Consider the following 24,647-nt stretch of genomic DNA (forward strand, 5'->3'; position numbering starts at 1 on the left):
GCCTATAATCACATAGTTTTTGCTCATTTCAGATCGCTGCCCTTTGTGGTGACAGCAGAAGTATTGGGAGGTTGTCTACATGCAGACTTCAAGTCAGTGTTGCCCGGTTTTACATTTCATGAACATCTGAAAACAATTTACAGACCTAAGAGACTAGGAGAGTTTGTAAGACTTCTGATATTTATCCTCCCTATTAAAGCTTTCTGCAAAGTTGGGTAGAGGTGTTGGGCTACTTGTAATGGAGAGGCAGAAGATGCAAAAAGATCCACTGAAAAAGGTCCAGGAGAAGCTTTGGGAAGTTTGGATGAGCAAGTTATATAAACCCACTGAGGCGGAATCAGACCCTTGGTCTGATCGCCCAGTATAGTCCAGCTGGCAGCTGCTCTCCAAGGTCTTGGGCAGAAGCCTTTCGCAGCCCTACGACATACACGCCTTTGTCACCAGAGATGCTGGTGGTTGAACCTGGGACCTTCCATGTGCAAAGAATATGCGCTATGACTGAACTTGGGCAACTTTCTACCTGCTGAAATGTGTACTCTTCCACAGCCTTGATAACAGTGCATGTTTTTGGAATGTTTTATTAAGGTTTGTATAGGGGTGTAGGTGGGTGGATGGGATCTATTTTGGAAGCATTCTAACAGGCAGCAGCTCCTTTCTTGCTCAAAAATGCTGGCAGATAAATGTATGTCATCATATTTTTCCTCCCTTGTTTTTAAGGAAACATAAGCCACAAGTGGTCCAACAACATTGTTTCAGGAAGCATTATATCTTTTCATTGTGGTTTTCCTTTAAATTTTGTGTTTAAATATGACATTTTCAGAGAAAGCAACTTTGGAATGTTCTAAAGACATGGAAAACATTCATTCCTCCTTATGGGAGGAAGTGATTATGGCTGCGTACTTTCACTGCTAGTACTTGATAATCCTCTCTCCCCATTACTATCCTCCGTCTGCTTAGTTGTTGGGCGTTGTCGGATGAAGTGGCTAAAAATAACAAGGAGGAGGCTGCTATAAGGTGGGTTTCTGCACTGCAGCAATTTGCTGGATTTATATTTGCCATATGAAAGGGTAGGGTGTGGGGAGAAAGACAAGGCCTGTTGCCATTTTTAATAAATGGGATTACTGTTTTGAAAACGCTTTCAAGTCTGTTGCTTTATGCTTCATGCTTCTCAGGCCTTTATTGTGCATATGAAGGGCATAGCTGAGTTGCTGTACTCTTCGCTTCAACCAGAATTCTTGTCCTATGAAACCATAGGAATACAAAGATCCCAATTCTTTCTATGCTGCTTCTAAGATAATGTTAGAAATTGCCATGGTACTGTTCCAGCCTATGAAGGTCATCTCTTGATGGGTTTTAGAAGGCTTATAATCTAAAGTGGGTTCTTGCTTAACAAATGAAAAGAGAATTTCATCTGATTATTCTGCTGTTAAATTTAGATTTACTGCTTAGATTTAATAATTCATTTTAGAAAGGCATCTAGTTTTGTTGAAATGTTTCAAGTAACAGGGAACCCACCACATTTCTATTTCATGTGTTCATTTTTAAGCATCTCTCCAGTACTGCGATGGTTAACATTTTACTAGCTCAGCAAGTTAAAGATTCAGTTTTCTATCCAACTGCTGGTCTCCTATCTTACGGCTCCAACAAATGTTTTAAAACATGTTTAGTGATGGTATACTCCCTGATGGCAACGTACTCTGCCATGCCGTGGAGACCTGCCGCATCTGCAAGGGGTCCAGCAAAATGCCCTAGATCCCAGATACTGATATGTAAAAGGGTTTGTTTGAGGCATCATCTTCTGTCTATGCGATCATCCTCTGTATTTAAAGATCTATTAGTATCCAGTAACATGGCTGGTTTGGGGATGCCGGGAGTTGCAGTTGAACATATCTGAAGAGCACCAAATTGGGGAAGGTTGGCCCAGGGAAATTAAATTGGCTGGCGTGAGTTCCCTGTACTAAAGGAGAAGATTAGAGGCAATTTCTGACCCATCATTCTGCCCCTGTTTTGGAAGTGACTTCACTCCCAAGAAAAAACAAGTTTCATCAATTTATTTATTTATTTATTACATTTATATACTGCCCCACAGCCGAAGCTCTCTGGGCAGTTTACAGCAGCAGTAGCCTTCATAGAATCATAGAATAGCAGAGTTGGAAGGGGCCTACAAGGCCATCGAGTCCAACCCCCTGCTCAATGCAGGAATCCACCCTAAAGCATCCCTGACAGATGGTTGTCCAGCTGCCTCTTGAAGGCCTCTAGTGTGGGAGAGCCCACAACCTCCCTAGGTAACTGATTCCATTGTCCTACTGCTCTAACAGTCAGGATGTTTTTCCTGATGTCCAGCTGGAATCTGGCTTCCTTTAACTTGAGCCCGTTATTCCATGTCCTGCACTCTGGGAGGATCGAGAAGAGATCCTGGCCCTCCTCTGTGTGACAACCTTTTAAGTATTTGAAGAGTGCTATCATGTCTCCCCTCCATCTTCTCTTCTCCAGGCTAAACATGCCCAGTTCTTTCAGTCTCTCTTCATAGAGCTTTGTTTCCAGACCCCTGATCATCCTGGTTGCCCTCCTCTGAACACGCTCCAGCTTGTCTGCGTCCTTCTTGAATTGTGGAGCCCAGAACTGGACACAATACTCTAGATGAGGCCTAACGAGGGCCGAATAGAGAGGAACCAGTACCTCACGTGATTTGGAAGCTATACTTCTATTAATGCAGCCCAAAATAGCATTTGCCTTTCTTGCAGCCATATCGCACTTTCACATACAACTATTGCACATTTCCTAGAAGTCAACCACATAGTGCAGTTAGAGCACATGGAGATTCAATGGCTTTTTGTAGAACTTGGACCAGTCTTAGATCTTAAATCTGCACCAGCTAAGTTCAAGTGTGTGCTAGCAGAGAATACATTCAGCAGTAACAAACTGCATGAAGAAACTGTTCAGAATTACATTAGAGTGGAAGCTTTTATTTATTATATTTATATCCCGCCTTTTTTCCTTTTCCAAGGAATTCCAGTTGGCTTACAAGGTTCTCCACTCTATTTTCTCCTCACAACCAGTGGCAGTTGCAGAAGAAAAGGTTGGGGGGTTGTGCACAGAAGGGCCAAAGTATATTTCTAGGTGGGTGAGCTGTGTCAGACATGTTATGATCTCTGAAAGAAAAATAGTGATACATTTCATGCTAAAACTGCTATCCTAAACGGTTTTTTTTAAAAAATAAGTCCTATATTGATTAATTTAGTAACATTTTTATATAGCATGTAGTAACTAAATTCAGTATGGAAAAAGGCTTTCAAACAAGGTAAGAGTCACGACACAAACATTTCTTTGACATACAGATTTCATAGACAGAACAATTCCTTTAGAAAACAGTTACTTTTGAACCAGTGCAGACGGAACCAGGAATGTAGACTCTCAGCGTAAGGAAAATAAGAGCAAACTGGGCCCTGTACACCTAAGAAATCCAATGCAAGTTGTTGTGTTTCTAAATAGCCATATCTTGTGATTAGACTGTCACTCATTGAGAGGGAATGGAGGAGTATGTCGATCTGAAGAAGTTGAATATATGCATTCTTGTGCACTTCTGCAAAATTACAGATGACAGTTTCAAAATCAAGGGCTTTTGATAGTTTCTTTTCATTTGCCAGTATAACAATGTTACTTAGACATCCATCACCTGTACTACAAGTAGATCTTAATTTGCTGCAGGAATGAAAATATTTATTCACGTCCGGTACTTAATGGAGGAATCGTGACAGTTATGGCTCACAGTCTGTGTAGTTCTCTGAAAGACAGTTTCAGTTCTTCTTGAAGATTAAGCATTTGGTTTATTGTGTCAGTTCTTATTCTCTCTAGGACATTTGGATTATTATTTTTTTGCATTCTTCTTCAAATCCATCCATGTCATTGCTAGAATGTCTTGCAAATGGTCTACGTTTTTCCGGATCAAGAATGTAATAGCACTTGGGATTGAAAGCACTAACCCCATTCAAAACATTGCAGTTGTCTGTAAACCTTCTCTTAGGTTCGCTAATAGTGTGATCAACAAGAAAGAACACCTTAATTCTAAAATCATGATAAGTTTTTGGATACTTTCTGCTGTATTTAATTCAGTAACATAGCTTTGAAATTGTTTTGGGATACAGCGTTTTCTCTTTTCTTTGTCACGTTCTGTTTGAATTTCCTTCTGCAAACATCTTTTCATCTCCCATAATTTTATTGAAGTTTATTAATCAGAGAATTAACAAAGACTCAAGCTTGAGCCACATCACAACCTAGAAATAACAACATAGAAATAAAAGGAAGAAGTTGTTTATTGACATACAAAGCAGCTTGTTTTACTTTTTTTGCTCGCTTGGAACTAGGCTTGCTTAATACTGCGTTGACGCTACTAGGCTCAATCTGTTGCTAGTCAGATCTCAGAAACAGATCTGCTAGCTGAAGCAGAGCGGCGGCAGTGGTTTTGACTGCTCTTGCCAAGGAACTCTGAAGGTGATCTTTAAATCACTTTTTAAACCAGGGGTCCCCAACTCCCGGGCCACGCACCGATACTGGTCCGTGGCCTGTTAGGAACCGGGCCGTGCAGGTGAGCTGCTTTCACCACCCCCACCCCAGTGTACCTGGGCACAGGGCGCTATCTTGCCTGCCCAGCCGAAGTGAAGCCAGGACGCTGGGGTGGGGGCGGCGGCTTCGGAATGGTGCGCTCGGCTGGAAGCCACTCTGGGAGAGCGACTTCCGTGCGCACTGTTCCGAAGCTGCCCGCCCGCCCCAGCGTCCTGGCTTCACTTTGGCTGGACACCCAGCCGAAGCGAAGCCAGGACACTGGAGTGGGGTGGGTGGGCGTGGCTTCCCAAAATCATCTCCTCAACCCCCCCCCCCCCCGGGTCCATGGAAAAATTGTCTTCCACGAAACCAGTCCCTGGTGCGAAAAAGGTTGGGGACCTCTGCTTTAAACCACTGTGGAACACCAGACTACACAATAAGCCATAATGGTTTAAATAACCCTTACTGCAGACCATGGGTTATCAGAGTGGTTTATTTTGGGCAAATAAATGTGGATTAAAAGTACCTGACAGCTGACACTATAACCCACAATGGCTTAAACCATTGTGGCCTATTTAACCTATTGTGGGTTATTGTGACGTCTGAACCCAGTCTGTGCCAGCTGCAAAATGCATAGCCTTTGTTGGATCAGGAGCTGCAGCTGAACTGTTTGAAGAGCTACAGAGATGATAATATATCATTACTTTTCTTCAAGTAGTGACAGGAGTCCAGCAATGCCAGGGGGCAAGCTCCTTGTTTGAGAGGGGGCGCTTGCCCAAAGGCACCCATTGAGTTTCATGGCCGAGTGAGGACTAGAACCTAGATTTTCCCTTTAAGTATATATTTATTACCCTAGGATGAAAAAACCTTTAGTTTAGGATAAGGGGAAGGCTCTAATAAATTTATTCATGTACGAAAAAGCATGAAATTGCAGGTGAAGGCACTTTACTTAACTATTGTGCCATATGACAGTAAATGTATTGTATTTCACCTATTGTGCTTGCTTATAGTTCGACTTCCATGCAACCACACTTTCCCTTGGTCTTTCTACTGTGCTTCTGATAATTTTGGAAGAAGATCTAGATTGGGGAAATAGCATGGTAAGGGGAAAGTTAAATGTGTGCTCCTTTAGCGCCATTGTCATAATCAGATTCAGAGCCACTGTGGCTGCGTTTAGGTAAACATGAAGATACTGCGAGATCTTGTCTATTTTGGCCCCAAGAGAGGTGACAATCACTCCTGACAATGAGATATAGGTGCCACCAGAAATAATTTCTTCAGGTTTGAATAGTGACTGTGTTGTCTGGGCATCTTTTTGAATAGCAGGAGAGATGTTTAGGAGCGGTCATGTTTTACAGACTGGAAGAAGTACTTCTCATTGTAAGGCTGTTTCAGGATACTGAGATTTATTGTCAGATTCCTCCCCACCCCCCTCGCAACCAGATAATTATTTTAGGAAAACATTTTATCACAGAGGATTATTCTAATCAGCCTTCCAGCTCTCTGACCCTTTACAGTGTGCCAGTCTATACAGGACAAGGGTGATCCCATGATCCCACCCCATCCCCCTGTCTTCAGACCAATGACCTCTATCCACATGCTGGATTAATGCAGAACAATGAACGCAGGACAATGAATCCAGTGTGGGCTTTAACATGTTGCTCTGACAAAGGAACCTTGGCATGATTGTTCAGATCCCCCAGAACAATCCTATTTGGGTCCAGTAGCTCAACCTGGGAATTGGTTAGGCATCAGAATCTGCCATCTGTTTCTGGCCTCCAATAACAGGAACATACATTTCAAACTGCCAGCGTTTTGCCCTGATTATGAACTAAAGGAGAAAGCATGCTTGTAGACAATGCCAACCCGCTCCCCAACCAACAACCCCAAATTGTAGTTGCCTTGAGAACTCAGCTGGAACCATCTGGACCAGTGCTGACTTTCTTCCTTAAACTCCTCGACTTTACAACTAGTCTTCTTTTGGGTAACCTACAGGTATGTTATTTCAATATCCATTCCTGGCCAAACTATTACATTCTCTCCTCAGAGGCTTCCTTCCTCAAAGATTCATCCATTCTCCTATTCTCACAAGAAGCTCAAGGGGACCTTTTAGTGTATTTATTTATTTATTTCTATTTTTATTCTGCCATTTAATGAAAAAGGCTCCAAGAGTGGCTTACAATGGTAAGAAATTAGGTAGTCCCTTCCTGTAGGCTTAAGGAGCTGCCAGGACATCCTCTAAGATACTATAGCATTCTTTGCTACATCATAGGTATGAAATAACGTCGTTTTCTCACGTTTTGCTATTTGTATTTTAAATAATTGGTAGAAACATTGGGTTCACAGTAAAAGTATGATGATCACACATTCCTCCTAAGGCTCAAAGGTGCAATAATATATCTTATGCTTAAAAATGCCATCTATTTGGCAAGGTTGAATGACAGATGTTAAAAGCTGGCAGGACATTGCAATTAATTTAGAGTGTGCATTCAAAATAATGACAGTTTTATGGGCCTGAAAATTAGTAATAAGGCAGATCTCTCTGCCCACAATTTCAACATCTTGCCAAGTTGGGTTTCTCTCAGCTGTATATCATCTTAAAATAACTCTTAACATGTTTTAATTTTAAAATTATATTCTTTTTTTACTGTCAGTGTTTTGTATCTTGATTTTTTGGAGGGGTTTATGAATATGATAAATGGAAAATAAAGTCTTTCTATTTTAGTGTTTTACTTGCAAAATCAGTGCTTTAAAAGGGTGTACTGAGGTCGCATTTGTCTTAACAATGTTTTTGGAAAATAAGTTTTATCTCTGTGTTATTTCCATCCTTTTGTAACTTTCCAGTGGAGAAGGCTTTTAAAACAAGCCAACTTTCCCGCACAGCTAAGTAAAATTGACTATTCACAAAATATACCCTCCCCATACCAAAACAACACACCTGTCTCTTGGCAGTTATATTCCACCAATATTTTAATCCGGGCATTCTTATGTTGACACAGCTGTACAATCATGATAACATTCCCAATGGGTGATGTGAGTTTTCTGATTTTTTAAATTTAGCATTTGGGATGTGTGCGCTCCCTTCCATTCCAAGGATGTCCATGAGGTCAGTGGTAGTGCTGAGGTGCCTGCTCCACCCCCTCTCCAGAATGCATGTCAGCTCACTGACTTAGCAGGAAATGTATGTTTTGTTGAGGCCAAGACCATGTGAAGGAGGTTTGCTCCCTAAGCAAATTAATATTTTGGTATTATGACCTCTTCCTCTTCTGTCTCTCTCTCTCTCTCTCACGCACACTCAACAAGGTTGATATTTTTAAATTTCAAAATTAAGGAAAATGTCTCTGGATATCTGCAAAATGACTTTCACCTGAAAGTCCACAATTTGAAAAGCAGAAGTACTCCATGTCTCTGTGTACTCTTTGTTGATGAAATTGACTGTCCTTAACATAGGTTTAGGGATCACAACAGAGCACAAATCAGTTTGCATCTAAAGCAAGGGGAACTCGATATTGGATGGGAATTGCGGGCAAATGGATGATTTGTAATCCCTTTCTTCTTAGCTGCCTTATATAATGGGTTTTAGAGATGAAGTCTTATACTTTGTGCACCCTGGCATCAGAGCAACGAAATGCGAACTCCACTGCAGAGTACTAGACCTGTAACGTTTCTACATAGCCTAATTTGCTACAGGTCATGCATTTTATCTACAAGAGCCACTCACTTGTTGCTCTAGGCTAAAATCTGTCAGTCATCACATGAGTAATTTCTACTCACAGAATCAATATTATTTGTATTTATGTCATAGGATGGGCCATCCAACCTACTCCTGGTTGTTCCTCACCCACTCTGCATGAAATCGGAATAATCTCATAGATTTTTTCTCCCTTTCGAACTTGAAGGGGCTGGACATGTTCAAACAGATTGTGCAGGGCCTCATGTCATTAGCTTGGTACATATCTGACAAAGTGTTGAATCATCGTGATGAAACACACCTTTGCTTTCAGGTATGTGGAGATCAGGCATCACAACTTCCTGTTTGGCCCACACCCCTCTGTTTTAAAGAACTTTTATTCTCCTTGCAGCTATATGTTAATATACAAGGAAGGCTTCTTCCGCTCTATATTATACATAACTGCTGGGCACGTAAAAGTTCAGACAGGTATGTGCCGAAAGGCTTGGCTTTTTATTGACCCTTATTTGACTTTGATGTCTTGGCTTTCATGTATACAAAAGATTTCAAAATCAGGAGAAACACTTAGGACAAGCAGTGCAAAAGTCATAACTTTTAAAAATCATCAGACTTGAACAGAGTTTAGCTTTGCTCTGTATTCTTAAAGCAGAGTTTTTAGTTATGAAAGGACTTTGGCATAGTAGAAAATCTGGATTTAGAAACCAGTTATTTTTAAGGGCACACAGCTTTGGCTTAGCTTTATGTCTGTCTCTTGTCTGTCTATGTTAACATTTTCAAGATCCTGACATGCTAACATGACTAAGAACAGAACCTAGGATGAGCCTATGCAATGAAAGGGTGGGTTTAATTGTCCTTCAGAGGAGGACATCCTGACATAGGGAATAAAGATGAGCCAGAAAAAAATTCTTTAGTTACTTTGCTTTTGTCATTTATTCACTTTTAAATTCATTGTCACAACTAATTCAAAATGAATTCATTTGTTGTTCCTATTCATTTTTGTTTCCTGATTAATTCCAGTGGCAGATCTAGGCAGTATTCTACTGCCAGTAACTTTGGTGTTTTCCATCAAATGGCATGGAATATTCAGGCATTCTACTACAACCTGTCATGCCCTCCCCACAAAATCCTGGCATTATATCTGCCATATTTCAGACAGACTGGTCAATGGGTCTCATTTTAAAGGCAATGAAAAGGTTAACATCCTATAATCTTCCCAGTTATTTTAAGGGATGCAGCTGCATTTCTCCTGCTTGTCAGCCCCAAGATTGCAAAGTCTTACTCCAAACACTGTGATATCATAACTTCATTAGCAGACATACATCATCTATCATAATGCCTGCAAGTACCTGTTCTTTGGTACGGAACATGTACAAAATTTCACAAGTTGTCTGCCCAGTTTGGTCCCTCATGGATTGGATCTTCTGTTTTAGTGAACTCAGTCTCTATCCAGGTGAACAGTCTATGGACCAGATTTCATTTCAGACTATTATTATTTAAAATATTTATATCCCGCCCTATATCACTAAGATCTCAGGGCGGCGTACAGATAAAAACATACAGTATAAACAATAAATATACATAGTTAAAAACAAATTAAACCATGATCCAAATTAAAACAATATATAATTTAAAAACAATAGATACTACTGTGATTGCTCCCTATTTCTCCCAGGGATCTGTCAACAATAGCATCAGCTTTATATTTTTGTTCCATCCATGTATGAAAGTCACTGTTGGTGGCTTGCAGACAACCATCTTGCCACAGGGATAATTTTTTCAGCCTCGTCTTCAGTTCCACGTCTCTGTGGATTGAACAACTTAAGCGGGAACCCAGCTGGTGTGGGGTTGGCCTTGGAGATGTCAGACTCACTCTTGTGCCTTTTGCCAGAAGGGATCTCTCTTCTCAATAAAGAATGACAATGCCATTGCCAAGATCTATGTCAGTAGGCAAGGAACCACATGCTCATGAGCTGTACACTCTTGTGCTCCAATGTTCAATTTCTTTATCTGCAGAGCACATCTAGGGAAGTTTAGGCAATTGGGTGGGTGGTTCAGCAGACAGAGCATAGTCCATTTTTTTTTAGCATAGACCATATTGAGGGGTGCCCAAAGGTCAGGTCTCCTAAACATCACAAGAACATTTTAAGCTTCTCAGGTGTGCCTCCTCTCCTCTCTCTGTCAACCAAAAGGTCTAGCAGTGGTTTCTAATTCCTTGTACAGGAACAACACTAGACCACAGAATTCTAATCTGCCTTTCCATCCACAGCTCTTTTTTCTGGGGTGATCCAGGTGATCCAGTTAGAGAAAGTGGGTTAGGTATACACTGGCCAGATAGTTGCCAGATATAGTGGAGCTGTCAGTGGCATACAGTGCTGGAGATTGCCAGCATTCTCAGCCCAGATACCTCGTTGACCAATATGTCACCAGAAGTGAACTGGTTCCACCTAACTGTTTAGGTTAAGTGGTACCAGTTCCTTGGTGTTGTCTATTCAGTGAAGGTGGTCAACAATCTTCTGGCTTCACAGGACTCATTGTCTACTTGAACCTATAGGACAACCTGGGAAGCTTTTCTTAATGAGGGTTCAGAGCTTTCCGGGCTTCCCTTAGAAGAAGTATTTGCTATTCTCAATGGAGGTATAGAGCAGGGCTTACTTCCCCGTTCTCCAAAGAGACTACTACCCTCTCCAGCATTCTGGATCCCCTCATGGTCTCACCATTCTTTTAGGAAACAGTTCCTTATGGGAACAGCTTTTCTTTGACCATTTACATCAAACAGTGTTTCTTCATGTATGCTTCATCTGGCTCATCAACACCTTGCCATTTGGATTCCATGTATGTGGAGTTGATGGCACTCAAGACTCCTAATCACAGTGATGTCAAGTTGCTGGGTCTCCTTGTGACTTTATCCAGGTCTCTGGTGTTTCACAGGGAGGAGCTGCTCCTTTGGACAGTAGTTCTATTGAATTTTTACACAGGTCTTATTTCCAAAAAGGTTATCCCCCCACCATGAGTTTGTAAACACTTAAAAAAATTACCCTGCAAATGCAGATAAAACCCATCATTATTATATTATAACCAGATTGTGCCTTTCATTTTCAGGTGGAAAGGTGCTGTCCAGATACTCGATCTACCCAAGAAACAACAAAGGGTCCAACTTTCTCAGAAGCTCTCTGACAATAGTACCCCCCCACACACACACACACGGGAAATCCATGGCTTCACAGCTCCATATTAAGTGATGATCTACCCAGTGATTTGATTTGGGGTGTTGCTGCCTTGGTCCTGACTGCACTTTCTGTCTTTAACTTTTGCCAAAAGGTCAGGCATTTTGAAAGCCTTCATTTAGGTTTCACCAACCAAAGATGTTTCAGTAAAAAAAAAGTCTTGCATGCCAGCATATCAGAGTCGTTACTGCAGATATCATCTTGAGGTGCTACAGTGAAATCACTAGACAAATAAGTAACTTGATAGTATTGGTCTATCTTCAGTTGCTTATTTATATGCCTTGCAACACAGACAACTTGGTCAGAGTCTGGAATATTAGAAAATCTAGTTGGATTCTTCCCTGATTTATTTTGATCTGATGCTGGTAAATGTTAAGAACTTGCCCTGTTTAAGAGCTCACTTTTCTTTAGAGAAACACATGAAATAACTGGAACAGACTGGTATCAGTAGTTTTGGAAAGAGGAAAATTGGCATGTTGATTAAAATTTGTCTAAGGTTGAGGGAATGTGTGCTTATTCAGCCTCCTAATAGAGGAGAACTGAGGTGTGCAATTGCATGTTATGTATGCCTTTATATGGGTTTACAGGGCAATTCACTTCCTTTGAGTTCAGTCCAATTAACTTGAATGATGTCGCATTTCAGACTTCTCATTCTTACTGTAATGATGTCCTGTTATTATTTATTCCTGTTGTTATTTTATTATCTTCTTCATTGAAAAATCATTTAATTTAAAATCAAACTGCAGATTTTCTAAATAAATAAACTTCATAGATTAAGGAATAATTAAGAATATTTTACTTTGTTGCTCTTACAAGATTGCATCCAGGTCCCCTTCCCATTGAGCTGGGACTATGTGGGCAATTTTAAGCATTCCAATGGTGGCGGCAGCCAGCTATGCAGAGAGGCACAGTAACCTCACACTGTTCCTGTCTGACACCTCACTGAGGGACAGGAGTGCCCCCCCCTTTGAGGAGTGCTCTCCTCATAAACCAGTGTGGCCAGCTATGCCTCAAGATAGGATGATCACTTTCCCGAAGAGTGTTCACACACAGTGTCAGAGGAATGTCAAAAATGAGAAGTGTTAACTTTAGAGATTCAGAAACTCCAGGCCAGACATTTTTTTTAAGACGGTGTCACAAGACACTTGACATCAGGAGTTTTTATTCGAGGCAATTGTATCATGCCCGAGGATTCCAAGTCTTCATGGATGAAGGCATCTGATTAAGAGCATCTAACAGGCTGACACTTCAAAATGTGATGCCAGTGCATCCTCAGAAAGGGAAGCTGACTTTGCCATTTAGCTCTACAGATGCAGAGATGCTGATCCGTCCTCTTTGGACCAGGCCTAGCAGCATTCTGCTGGTCCTTGAAATCTGTGACCGAAAGAAACTGGCTAGACTGTCCATATTGGCACCTCTGAAAGGAAAGCAAATGTCATAAACTGTGGAAAGACAGTTTTAGGGAAGAAATGATACACACTCCTTAAAGTGGCTCAGGCTCTGGTTCTCAAAGGCAGATGTTGATAAAAGCTCCATTCAAATGGATTGAGCATAAGTCAGCAGAACACTTTTGAGCGCAAAAGCTGTAATGGCTAGATGCCCATTGCCAACGTACCAATGCTGCATCCTTGTTGAAGCCTATGTCTAAATTGCTAGTAAGTTGTATTTTCATATATATTTGCATTTCATATGTATTCATTGCAATAGATATATACAACTTTGTGTGTGTGTGTGTGTGTGTGTGTGTGTGTGTGTGTGTATATATATATATATATATATATATATATATATATATATTAAAAAGCCTTAAAAAATCAATACTGCAGCATATACACAAGCAAGAATCGGGAGTCAATTAATTTACTGGCCTAGCTACAGGATAGATATATCTTGTTTGCAAGACAGATAGGATAGGAAATTGCAGTTGGTTTTCAGAGGCCAAGTCATTGTGAAGTCTGACTCATGGGTATTTCCTGTGGGTGTGGAATTCCTACAGGGTGACTTGCTTTGATCTCTTTTCTGTATACCTGTTTGAGTGGCAGCTATTTATTTAGTTTTTATTAGGAAAATTGCTTTGATCTGGTAGGAGCGAGAAAACAGGGTGGCAGGGGCAGCAGTAGGCTACTTGATTAAGGGCCAGTAAAAGTTGTGAGCCATAAAGCTGAGTATGGCTCCCCCGGCCCCCATGACGTTTGACAGGCTGCCAGGAGCTCTTGTCTGAATATCTTCAGCTTCGTCACAAGCTGTACAGGGCTGACTCAGCAACAGACCATTCAGTTCTTAGCAGATAATGTGAGGGAATAAGCGTGTTGCCTAATCAGACGGGCTATGTTTCCTTCTGTCCGCATGCCCTGAATCTGGCTGGAAGCTGAGAATTCTGGGTTGGGAGATGAACTGGTGGTTACACGGAAGTTCTTGTTACTGAGATTGAGCCAATTTCTGTTTACACAATCTTGGTGAGGAAAGACTAGGCAGGCGTTCCCAGTGTGTTGGTTCATTACAAAGAAATATTTGTCAACTTTGCTTTGAACTTTGGTCTTGTTGGCAGTATGAAGCCACCTTCAGCCGTTGGCCACCTATGCACAGCTACTGGATGGACTTCCTTTCTCTGAGCTAGTTGGGTCTAGAAAGCAATAATATCAGTGACCTGATATGCTTCTGCCTGAAATTTTGGGTCATAATGTTGCACAATATTTCTCATCAATTAAATATATGTCTTTGCTTTTATGAACGATAATTGTCATATTGGAAAATTAGTTCAAATATGTTATAGGGTTTCCTCCTTGGATAAACACTATTTCTGTGCTCTTTTGCATGGCATAGTTGCATAGACTGTCACTCATGTTGCCATGTGCTCAGCTGGAAATAAATTTAAAGTTGGAAAATGTTTCTGCTTTGTGATGATGGCATCTGTTATGGGATCAGACATTGGAGCTGCTAGAGCAGGAGTGGAGTGGGGGGGCACATGAGTCCATCCTTCAGGCCTTCAGAGGACAAATTATGTCAGGGGACAAAGCCACACCCCCTGACATCAAGTTGGTGCTACACCCCCTGTGTCATTTGGTCTCTTGCCAAGGCATTGGGTGGATCATCCATTCAGCGCTTTGGCCAGGGACCTAGCTTAGCTTCCACGTTGGCTTCCTCCATTGGGAAAGGCCCAAACACAGTGAAACCGCCCCATCCAAAGCGCCATGTGGATGATCTGCCTGGTGCATCGGTTGGAGTGGCTTTGCCTGCCCTGCCCTGCCCCTTCTCCTATTGGGCTGAGTTGCTCCAGTCCCCTTCACTCAGGGGAATGAGTCAGCTTAACTAACCAGGAAAAACTCAGGCGGAGTGAAGTAGAACCCTTCATGCCTGGCTTTGACTGGGGAAGAAACACTCATTGGGAAGTTGAGTTGCTCACTAAGTAATGGGAATCTCTCTTGTTATCTTTGTTCTGTGAAGGATATGAAGCAGGGATTCCCCTCCATGTCACTCTCCCTCCAAATTGGGAGGAGGAGCAGCACATAGGGGAACTTTGCTTTATCTTCAACCACAGATCAGAGATAACACAGATTCCTCTCCCACCCCTCCTGCTCAGGCCCCCATAATCCTCCATGGTGAGCAGAGGGGGCTGAATCGGGAACTCCCACAGGCCAGATTATGCCCATGAGCGAGACGTTCCTCATCCCTTTGCTAGGAAGAGGGAAATAATTACACCAGGCTCTCAGGGTAGCTGGAATACATAACTCGCTCATACTCTGTGGCAGCCTTTAGACATAGCTGGGATGTTGTGTGGGCATCCCACTGGGTAAGGATCCCACTGGGTAAGGTGGGTGGGAATTTATTTATTGCATTTCTATACCACCCAATAGCTGAAGCTCTCTTCAGTTTGCCTCAGTGTGTTAGCTGTTTTCTGGATGGTGTAACTAGAAAAAGTCGTAAGAGTTGGAGAGGGCCGGCAAGTGGTACTGGAAAGACAGTACTGCTTTTTGTTGAGAAGGTATTAATACCGACTGTGGAAACAATGTGGTGATCCCACCACTGTTTGTTTCACCAGGGAAAGGGGAATCGTTGTGTACGTACATGTTTCTCTCTCAGCCATGTTCTTGCCTGCCCCATACCTTTCCTGCCTTCTGTGCTTTTTGAGATATACGAACAAGAGAATAGAAATGGCAAAAGACTGACCGCTAATTTTAAAAGCCTTTTTCAGTGGTGGCACGTCGTCTTTGAAATCCTTTCATCGGAGAGTCTCACTGGGCACCGACTGTTTCTTCAGTGCCAGATGAAGACTACTTAGCGTGCCCCGACCTTTCAATACTGTTTTCTCTTAATAGTATGGGATTTTGTAACATAGCTGCTGTCACTAATGCGCTGTGACGTTCTCTTTTATTTTAGTGTAATGGCAATTTTACACTTTACATTGTTAGTTTTAATTATTTGTCACTCTTTGGAGTTGAAGACTGCAGTAGAAATGCTGGTAGTTTTTAAACAAATAGGAAATGCTACTTAGGTACAATAAAAGCCCTCTGTGAATCTCTAGTTCCTTCTCTGGTTCCTTGTCATCCCACTTTTCCCCCTCCCCACCATGTCCCCTGCCATCTGAGACGGTGTGTACCAGACCATCCACAACTGTGTGTAGGTGCCTGCTGTACCAGCTCAGGAGAAGTCAGCAGTGATGCGTAGAGATCTGTATAAATCATCATCTACCTCGTTTTCAGCTGCCAGAACAGGAATATTTTGATGACGTGTCAACCATCCCCTCTTTTACTCATTTGTAACATTGCTTAAGGATGCTTTAGTCAAGATTTCCTAACAATGAATGTTGGATTTCATTCAGCTTAAAAATGCAGTCATTAGTGTAGAGTCGTATGTTCATTTGACTGAAACAGTGGATTGAAAACAATGTCACTCTTCTCTTATGAGGAAGCTTTATATTAAAAGCTGTATTTCAGGAGTGCTTCTGTTTCGCAAGCAACATTTCTGCGTTTTTGGATGTGTGGTCATTTGACTGTTTCCATATTAAGAGCAGAGATGTTCCTTGTCTGCTGGTGATGGGTGCATGCTATGATGATCCAGCATGTAAGGGGAAAATATCAGAATTCAATCAGTGCAAGTAGGTACATGCAGTGAAATCCTTGGAGCGGACCAGAGGCTCAGCTTGATTTCTGTTGTCCTGAGCGAGGCAGGCATGTTAGGCTCCCAGAGGGGAAGGGAAGGAGTGGGAGAATTAAGCGTCCTTTACCTTTCATTATTCCCCACAGAAAATGGTGGGAAAGAGTGGAGGTGCTCCAGGCTTAAGTTCGCTATCTCACAGTTCTCTAGAAGTATCAAAAGTGAAACAGGGTCACCCACATCAGGATATGTTGGAGCCTTAACATGCACTTTACATCTTGCGTTGCTGGACCTTTTCGACTCATATTATTTAAACACTTTCCCCTTTTTTCCTCTGTGCTTGGGGTGTACATATGCCCACCCCTCCCCCCAGCTTGTCATAAATAAATGTATTAGTCTCTTGTAGCAAAAAATAAGAGTGTCTTGTGGCACTTTAAACCCCAACATGACTTCAACTTTGGAATTTCTGTAAAGTATCTTTTTAGATTAGTATTAGCATTTATCTCTTTTAGTACTGTGCTAAATCCAAAGTGGAGTTTGATTTCCTTTAATGCCTAGCAGGATTTTTTCCCTAAAAACACTGAGTATTATTCAAAACTGTGTCTCATAGTGCTTCCTCGGTCTCTGCAGAAGAGAGCTCTAGTTGCTTTCCTGGTACTGGAAGTACACACATTCCTCTAACCCTCTACCTTTTATTCTCCTTTCTTTTCTTTCTTTTCTGTTTTTTGGCTTTTAGCAGAGAAAGTCGTACCTGGAGCGGAGTGTCAAAGAAGCTGAAGATAACATCCGGGAGATGCTCATGGCTAGAAGAACGCAATAAGGAACGCAACAAAGAATGCAATCCTTGCATAGGAATGAATCCTTGAAAGCAGAGCATGCTGGAAGCCTCCTGTGCTGCAGATCTCTGCATGTCGAAGACATGAAGAACCTCAGTTATGTAGCTTCATCGAGTCAAACCTGTATTTTGATGTACCAATAAATTCTACCTTGGTCACATACTGTGGCTGCCAGACCTGGCCTAGCTTCTCTATTGAGGTTGGTGGTGGGCCTTTGAAGTGTGTCTTCCATTTTCCAGCAGCACGATGGTACTTCTCAGAGATTCCAGCTTTCCAGACTTTTCTGTTGGAAACAGAGCTGCAACTTGTGAATGGAACTGGGTGGGGGCACATCTTTGTATACTCTGCACCATCACCAATAAGATGAGCTTTCTGCAAAGGCATTTTACATTTGTTTGTTTACGCCTCAGAAGGCCTCGCATATATTCCAGTAGATATGAGGCTGGCCTCATTCAGGGCCAGTTACATTAGGAAGAGATTGTGAGGTTTCATGATGGGGTACGAAGAGGTGCAAACAGAACCTCAGCATGGAGCATTTGGGTTCTTGCTTTCAATTTGCTGCCTCTTATAGCTGTGCTGGGCTGTTGTTGTTGTTGTTGTTGTTATTATTATTATTATTATTATTATTAATATAGCACCATCAATGTACAGGGTGCTGTACATAGTAAAGGAATAAAATAGCAACACCCTGCCACATAGGCTTACATTCCAATAAAAATTATTTGCCAGGTAGTTGGGACCTTGTAAAAAGCAGTGGCCAAAGTATAGTTTATATCTGTACAGAAGAATGGGAAGAATTGGGGAACTTGGATGTGCACTGGGTGGATTTTGGTTTTTAAGGATTTTGGGTTTTAATATGGCAAAAACTGAAGTGGGGACAGCTTCCATGGAAGAGGCAGCTTTGAATGATGGGAGTGGTTCATAGCTGGCACGGTGCAGGCAGAGTACCCTTTCATTCTCTCCAAGCAGCTTGTTGTGATGAAAGCTGCCTATAAATTGCTGCAAAAAATATACGTAACAGAACTTCATTAGGTTCACAGCCATTAAAGGGTAAGGAGTCTGTCATGTTGCTGCCACCTTGTGGATGATAGCTGTATCGTTCGTTTCCTTTTTTATCTTAGCCTTCCTCCAAAGACCTTAGGGCAGTGTTCATGGTCCTCCCCCCCCCCGCCTCCGCCCCCCCCCCCCCGGCTCACATTGTATCCTCACAACAACCCTGAAAATTAGACTGAGGGTTGATAACTGGCCCAAGGCCATTCAGTGAGCTTCACCAAGTGAAGATTTGAGCTTGGGTCTCTCCACTCCTAGCTCAATACTATACCACACTGGCTTTCTTTCTTTCTTTTTATCACTGTTATTATCCTAGAAAATGCACCTGCCCCTAACCTTAATTAATGCAGTCAGAATCAAGAGTCAAATTGAAGGGAGTATTCTCCTTCAAATGTCAGGAAATACTGGTATCTCATTTCTGGGGCAATGTGAAGATTGTGCTTCTAATACTGGTCCCAAGTTTCTGATGCTACTTAGCATTTTGAATTTACATTGGGAGTGGGGGTGGGGAACCTGTTTAGGGCTGGCAAAACACATACCTAGGATTTTGTATTGTCATTGCTTGTGGTCCTGTGCTCAGAAATGGCATTAAATTATTCTAAATATTGACGGTTTGGGAAAGAACTTAATTAACAGCCAGATCTAGAAAAATGTTCCAATTTCCTAACTAAAGGCAAGCCTAGATTTGCCTTTCATGTAATTGTAACTCTCCAGAAGGTGTAAGTAGTAATGCAAACCTTGTGTAGACTAGGGGAGGACTGATTCCAAACAAGGTGGAGCCCTAAGAATAAGTGAAACAGTACTACTCTATGCACTACTCTAAGCTGAAAAGTCCTATGAAAACTGTATTTGTTTCAGCCATTCTGCTGGGGTTTGGATTATTGAGTCAGTCCAGCTGTCTTTTGGTAACTTCTGTGCAGGAGCTGGAATTTCTCCTATTGTGGCATACGCCCTGGTTCAGAGGTTCTCTCAAAGTAGATTGTCAGTACATTGGCAATCTGGCTACGAGTGCATACATTCAGATTTCTCATAAAACCAGATACCATCACAGAGCAGGCCTGATACTTTACTCTTAATATGAGTGATACAAAATTCTATTTCTTAAGAATCACTCTTTCAGGTAAGATTTCTGTTTTTGTCTTTTACTAAGAGAACTTAAATGCAAAAGCTTATACAGTACATGCATAAATTTAAACACATGAAACACTTAACATCATTTTAAACAAGGCTTCTAAGCAGAGTGTTACAATTGCCAGTTTTCAACGAAGCTGACCAGGCTGATTCTATAGGCAGCACGTCGCGGAAGCTGACCCAAGAGGGTGGGTTCCACTGTTGCATATTCTGAGTTCTCCTTTGTATACTTTTTGGATAGTATACAATGTGTTCAAACTATTTTTTACTACTAGTGATGCTAAGTCGAAGATGTAACTATAAATTTAATACTGGCAACTCCTTATTTGGATTCCTTATCAGTAACGAGTGGTAATAATGATCAATCTCCAATAGCCTGGCATTGCTGTGTCTCATCTGGCAAACCTGAAATGAGACACCTTTAATATTCACGGTTCAGGAGGTCAAGCTGTGTCCATTAGCCACTGGAAACTCATTATTAATTCCAGAATTCTCTTCGAGGCATTTGATGATAGAATTTCCTAATTCAGCAGCAGGGGTGAGATGCAAATATGAAAGATTTGCCTGATCTGTGACACAACGAAGGGCTTCTATAGAAGTCTGAACAGAAATATGACCACTGTAGATATCTGATGCTGCCACCTTCTGGTGAGAGCGATGTACACCACCCTGAGCTCCTTGGAGGCAGAAGGATAGGATAAAAGTGAAAGCAAACAACAATTTTAGTATAACTAAAGCAAAAAGCAAAATGCCCCCACTGTGGTCTCAAACCAGGAAACTCTCAGTGCAGCCAGAAAAATAATTTATTCAGACCATTTATAGTCCCCTTTTCAACAACGACTTCACAAAATAGTTTAAGTAGTAAAATAAGGAAACGAAACATTCTGAAGTTTCCACTACAGTTTCATCTGCACTCTTCCTCGAGTTATTTTTTTTTTTAAGCTTAATCCAGCAGATGGTAGCAGTATCTTCTGGCTTTTGGCACTTTTGGTGGAGAAGGTGGTGGGCAGTGCTGGTGGAACATGAATTTTTACACCACTCTCCCCATAGAAATGTGAAAGAAATTTGTTGGGTTTGTAAATTTATGGAAGCAGCTCCAATTCACACCTCCTATAACTGAATGCAGACAGACCCAAACACAATTTGCAATTGAAAATCTGCACATTTATGCTTTAGTTAATGGGAGAAAAATGTGTACTTTTTAAAAATGAGCACATTTAGAAAAAATGTGCATGGAAATATATAATAGATTCCCATGTTTGTGAGAGAAAAAAGCTCACAATCTGTTTTGAAGTGGAAATCTGAGAACCTTAACTGATCAGGTGGACGTTCGCATTGGTGGACTATCAGGAAAAGGGTTTAAGGGATGAACTGGACTGATTCTTAAAAACATCAAGGGATGAACTGGACTGATTCAAACTTGGCATGCTGTTAGCTCTACAACAGCTCTCAAGGTCCCAAGTTTCAGCTCTTTATCTTTAAAAAATTCACAGATGTACACATTTTGCTTACCTTGGAGCAAAGGAGGGGACCTGACCACCTTTACAAAAGAAATTAGTTAAAATGATTGTTCATCTGCCCACTCTTTGAAATTAGCAAGATGAACCTTCACTCCTCTCCACCTGTAAACCTTTCCCAAGCCAAGGGGCAGCGACAGTCTCGGCCCAGGTGCTTCCTCCTGCTTCCTACAAACAGCCTCCCTTCCTTGGAGTTTGTTTAATATGATCTTAGGGGAAAGTGTAGTGTGTTGTTTTACTGTAATGATGCATTTTCAGGCTGCTGTACTAGTATTTGTGCAGAAATAAAGAAATGTTTTTTAAAAACTAAAAAATTAACTGCAGGGGAAAGGAGAACATAGGGGGCGGGGCAGGAGATTTCGCAGTCATAGTAGCGCTCCAGGTAAAAAGATACATGAGCTGAAATAGTGCAATAACACAGAGACGTGAAAGTGCCCCAGCGCTCTACTCGCTAAGGAAACGGAGGGGGAAACTGCGGATGAAAACTGGATAAAAAAGGTGTGATGGAGCTCAATGACCTCCAGTCACATCTGTTGAAAACCACCCTATTCAGATCTTGTAACTTTATGGAGTCAATCCATCTCTTCTTTTCTCTTCCTCTTTTCCTTTTACCTTCTGCTTTTCCTAGCATTTTCTTTTCTAACGAGACATTTCTTCTCATTATATGTCCAAAGTATGATAGTCTCAGTTTCAGCATTTTCGCTTCTAGTGAAAATTCTGGCTTAATTTGTTCTAGAACCTACTTACTTGTCTTTTTCACAATCCACGGTATCTGCAAAACTCCTCTAACATCACATTTCAAATTAGTTGATCTTCCTCTTATCTGCTTTTTTTTTTAATTGTCCAACTTTTTCATCCATACATGGAGATTGGAAATACCATAGTCTGAATAATCCTGACTTTGGTTTCCAATGTTATATCCTTACTTTTAAGGGTTTCCCCGAGATCTGTTATAGCCATCCTTCCCAATCCTAATCTTCTTCTGATTTCTTGACTATTGTCTCCATTATGTTTAATAACTGTGGCAAGTTAATGATACTCCTTGACTAGTTTGATCTCCTCATTTTCAACTATTAATTACTCTGTTGTCATCACTTTTTTCTTCTTGGTGTTCAACTTAAGTCCTGCTTTTGTGCTTTCTTTCTTAACCCTTTTCAGCATACGTTTCAAATCATTGCTAGTTTTTGCTGCTGCTGCTGATATGGAGAACCCCCTCCCAACCTGCTCTTCTGAAGAACGGGCAAGACCTAGGAGGGGATTGAGCTCTATGGGCAGAGAAGGAAAGTTGCATTTGGACCCTGCCGGGACAGTCCACTGGGAGTCCTCTAAGATTTCTTTTCAGAAAAAGAATAAGTGAGGCTCTCTTTTTAAAGAAACTCATGTAAATTGTCTTTTGATTTATGTTTGCCAAAGTTCCCAGTACTTCTCAGTTTACAATTCAGACTTCTCACGTGCAGCATTTCCAGTTCCAAAAGGGGTGATATTGCCTGAAATTCAGCTTGCTGAAATGCTTCAATGTATTTTATTTATTTATTGGATAATTTATATTCTGCCTTTCCAATTCCAAAAGCAAAAGCTGAAGGTTGCTTACATAAGTGATAAAATCAATTAACCAGACAAAGCAAATAGTAGCAGCAAAAAAGAAACATCCATTTACTACATTCCTTTAACCCCTAACAATATCCTGCACTTCAGTAATGGAATTTTGTAGAAAATGTCTGATGAGGGGACAGTTAAAATTGGGCTTCCCTTTTTCAAAAATTACGCTCCCATCTTCAGAAAACCTTTGACAGAGAGCCTACACATTTTTAGGTATTACCAGTTTGCTTCCTGGAAAAAAAGAGGGGGAACCTTTGTGCTTCTAAAAAGCATATTTGTTCTCCAGTAAGGTGCTCAGATCTATTGGAATGAAAATTTTAAATTTCCCCAAATATATGGACCTAGAACCTAAAAAGAGATGAATGTTTGCATCAGAGGTGAGAGAGAGTGAGGGCATGTATTGAGGTGGGTGAATGAATGAGAGGTGATATATACAGAGGCCACGCCACAACCACTTTGTGTAACAGAAGGCTTGCCCATTGCAACAAATAAGGAGGACACACTAAAATATTCTTGCACAACAGCTGAAAGCAAACACTGAGCAACAATGACAAATCCACTCTAATCTATTTAAATTGTAATTCTACTGGCCTAAAATAATTTAGATGCTCAGATCTGTCATCTGAGAAATGACAGCTTTAGAAAATGTTAGCTACAAGCATTCATATCTATTAAGGCCAAGTATGATGCCACAGCATAAAGATGTAACATTCCCAAAAAATTGAAGCCAACACCAATATTCCTGTTTTTTCTAGAAATTTTGGGGAAATTTAAATACATGCAGTACTTCTTTATCAAACCTAAACTTATTTCACTGCTATAACAACATAAAATACAACTCTTATAACTTTTCATATAAAATCATACAATTTGGTAAGTTTATAAAATTTACAGAACAACCCTATGCATTTTTACTTAGAAGCAAGACCCATTCTGTTCAGTGGAACTAACTCCCAGGTAAGCATGCTGTGAGTATGTAGCCTCAGAGGGTTGTCTAATGCCTCAGTTTTGTACAAGCAAAACAGCAAATGTACCCCATACCAGACAGCAAGTGAGGTGCAAACTGCTGCACTCTATGCTACCTTAGTTGTTGTCAAGTGAGAAGTAGGAAAAATAAAAGTTGAAATTAGAAACCTCTAGATTAACGGCCACCAGAACGCAGCACCTCTCATGGTGAAGATGAGCACCCACTAGGTTCAGAAATGTTGTATGTAATTCTCTGTTGCTGTAGATTGCCTTACATAAACATTTTCATTCTACACATTTTGCGTAAGCAAAATCTTGTTTGAAAAAGCATTTCATTCATTCTAGAACAGAAAAATATTTAATAGGATTTTAAAATGTTCCCCACAATTCTTATTTTCCCATTGAAAAACTTCCTTGGGATTGCGGGGTGGGGAATAGAACATACATTTTCCCTGCTTTTTTCTGGTATTTTGGAGGGACCTTCACTCTCTAATAGCCAAGGCCTTCATGCTTTGATGTGTTGGTTCTTCTGTAGCAATTCGCAACAAATGGCATTCCTGCCCAACAACATTTCTGGATATACCAGTGTCTGAGCAAGTACTAGAATAATAGAATCATAGAATAGTAGAGTTGGAAGGGCCATCGAGTCCAACCCCCTGCTCAATGCAGGAATCCACCTTAAAGCATCCCTAACAGATGGCTGTCCAGATGCCTCTTAAATGCCTCTAGCGTGGGAGGCATTTTCCCTAGGTAACTGGTTCCATTATCGTACTGCTCTAACAGTCAGGACGTTTTTCCTGATGTCCAGCTGGAATCTGGCTTCCTTTAACTTGAGCCCGTTATTCCGTGTCCTGCACTCTGGGAGGATCGAGAAGAGATCCTGGCCCTCCTCTGTGTGACAACCTTTTAAGTATTTGAGGAGTGCTATCATGTCTCCCTGCAATCTTCTCTTCTCCAGGCTAAACATGCCCAGTTCTTTCAGTCTCTCCTCATAAGA

General features: G+C 41.2%; 1 protein-coding gene across 1 annotated transcript in view; it reads left to right on the forward strand.

Moving 5' to 3' along the window:
• The window catches only part of PFDN1 (prefoldin subunit 1), a 38,837-nt gene extending 21,273 nt beyond the window's left edge, over positions 1-17,564 (forward strand). Inside the window, exon 4 of the mRNA XM_063129703.1 lies at positions 17,288-17,564. Within this exon, the coding sequence (XP_062985773.1) occupies positions 17,288-17,371 (84 nt within the window). The 3' untranslated portion in view covers positions 17,372-17,564. The remainder of the gene's footprint in view (positions 1-17,287) is intronic.
• Positions 17,565-24,647: the final 7,083 nt, after the last annotated feature.

Source organism: Elgaria multicarinata, chromosome 7, assembly GCF_023053635.1.
Source record: "Elgaria multicarinata webbii isolate HBS135686 ecotype San Diego chromosome 7, rElgMul1.1.pri, whole genome shotgun sequence".
NCBI classification, from domain to species: Eukaryota; Metazoa; Chordata; class Lepidosauria; order Squamata; family Anguidae; genus Elgaria; species Elgaria multicarinata.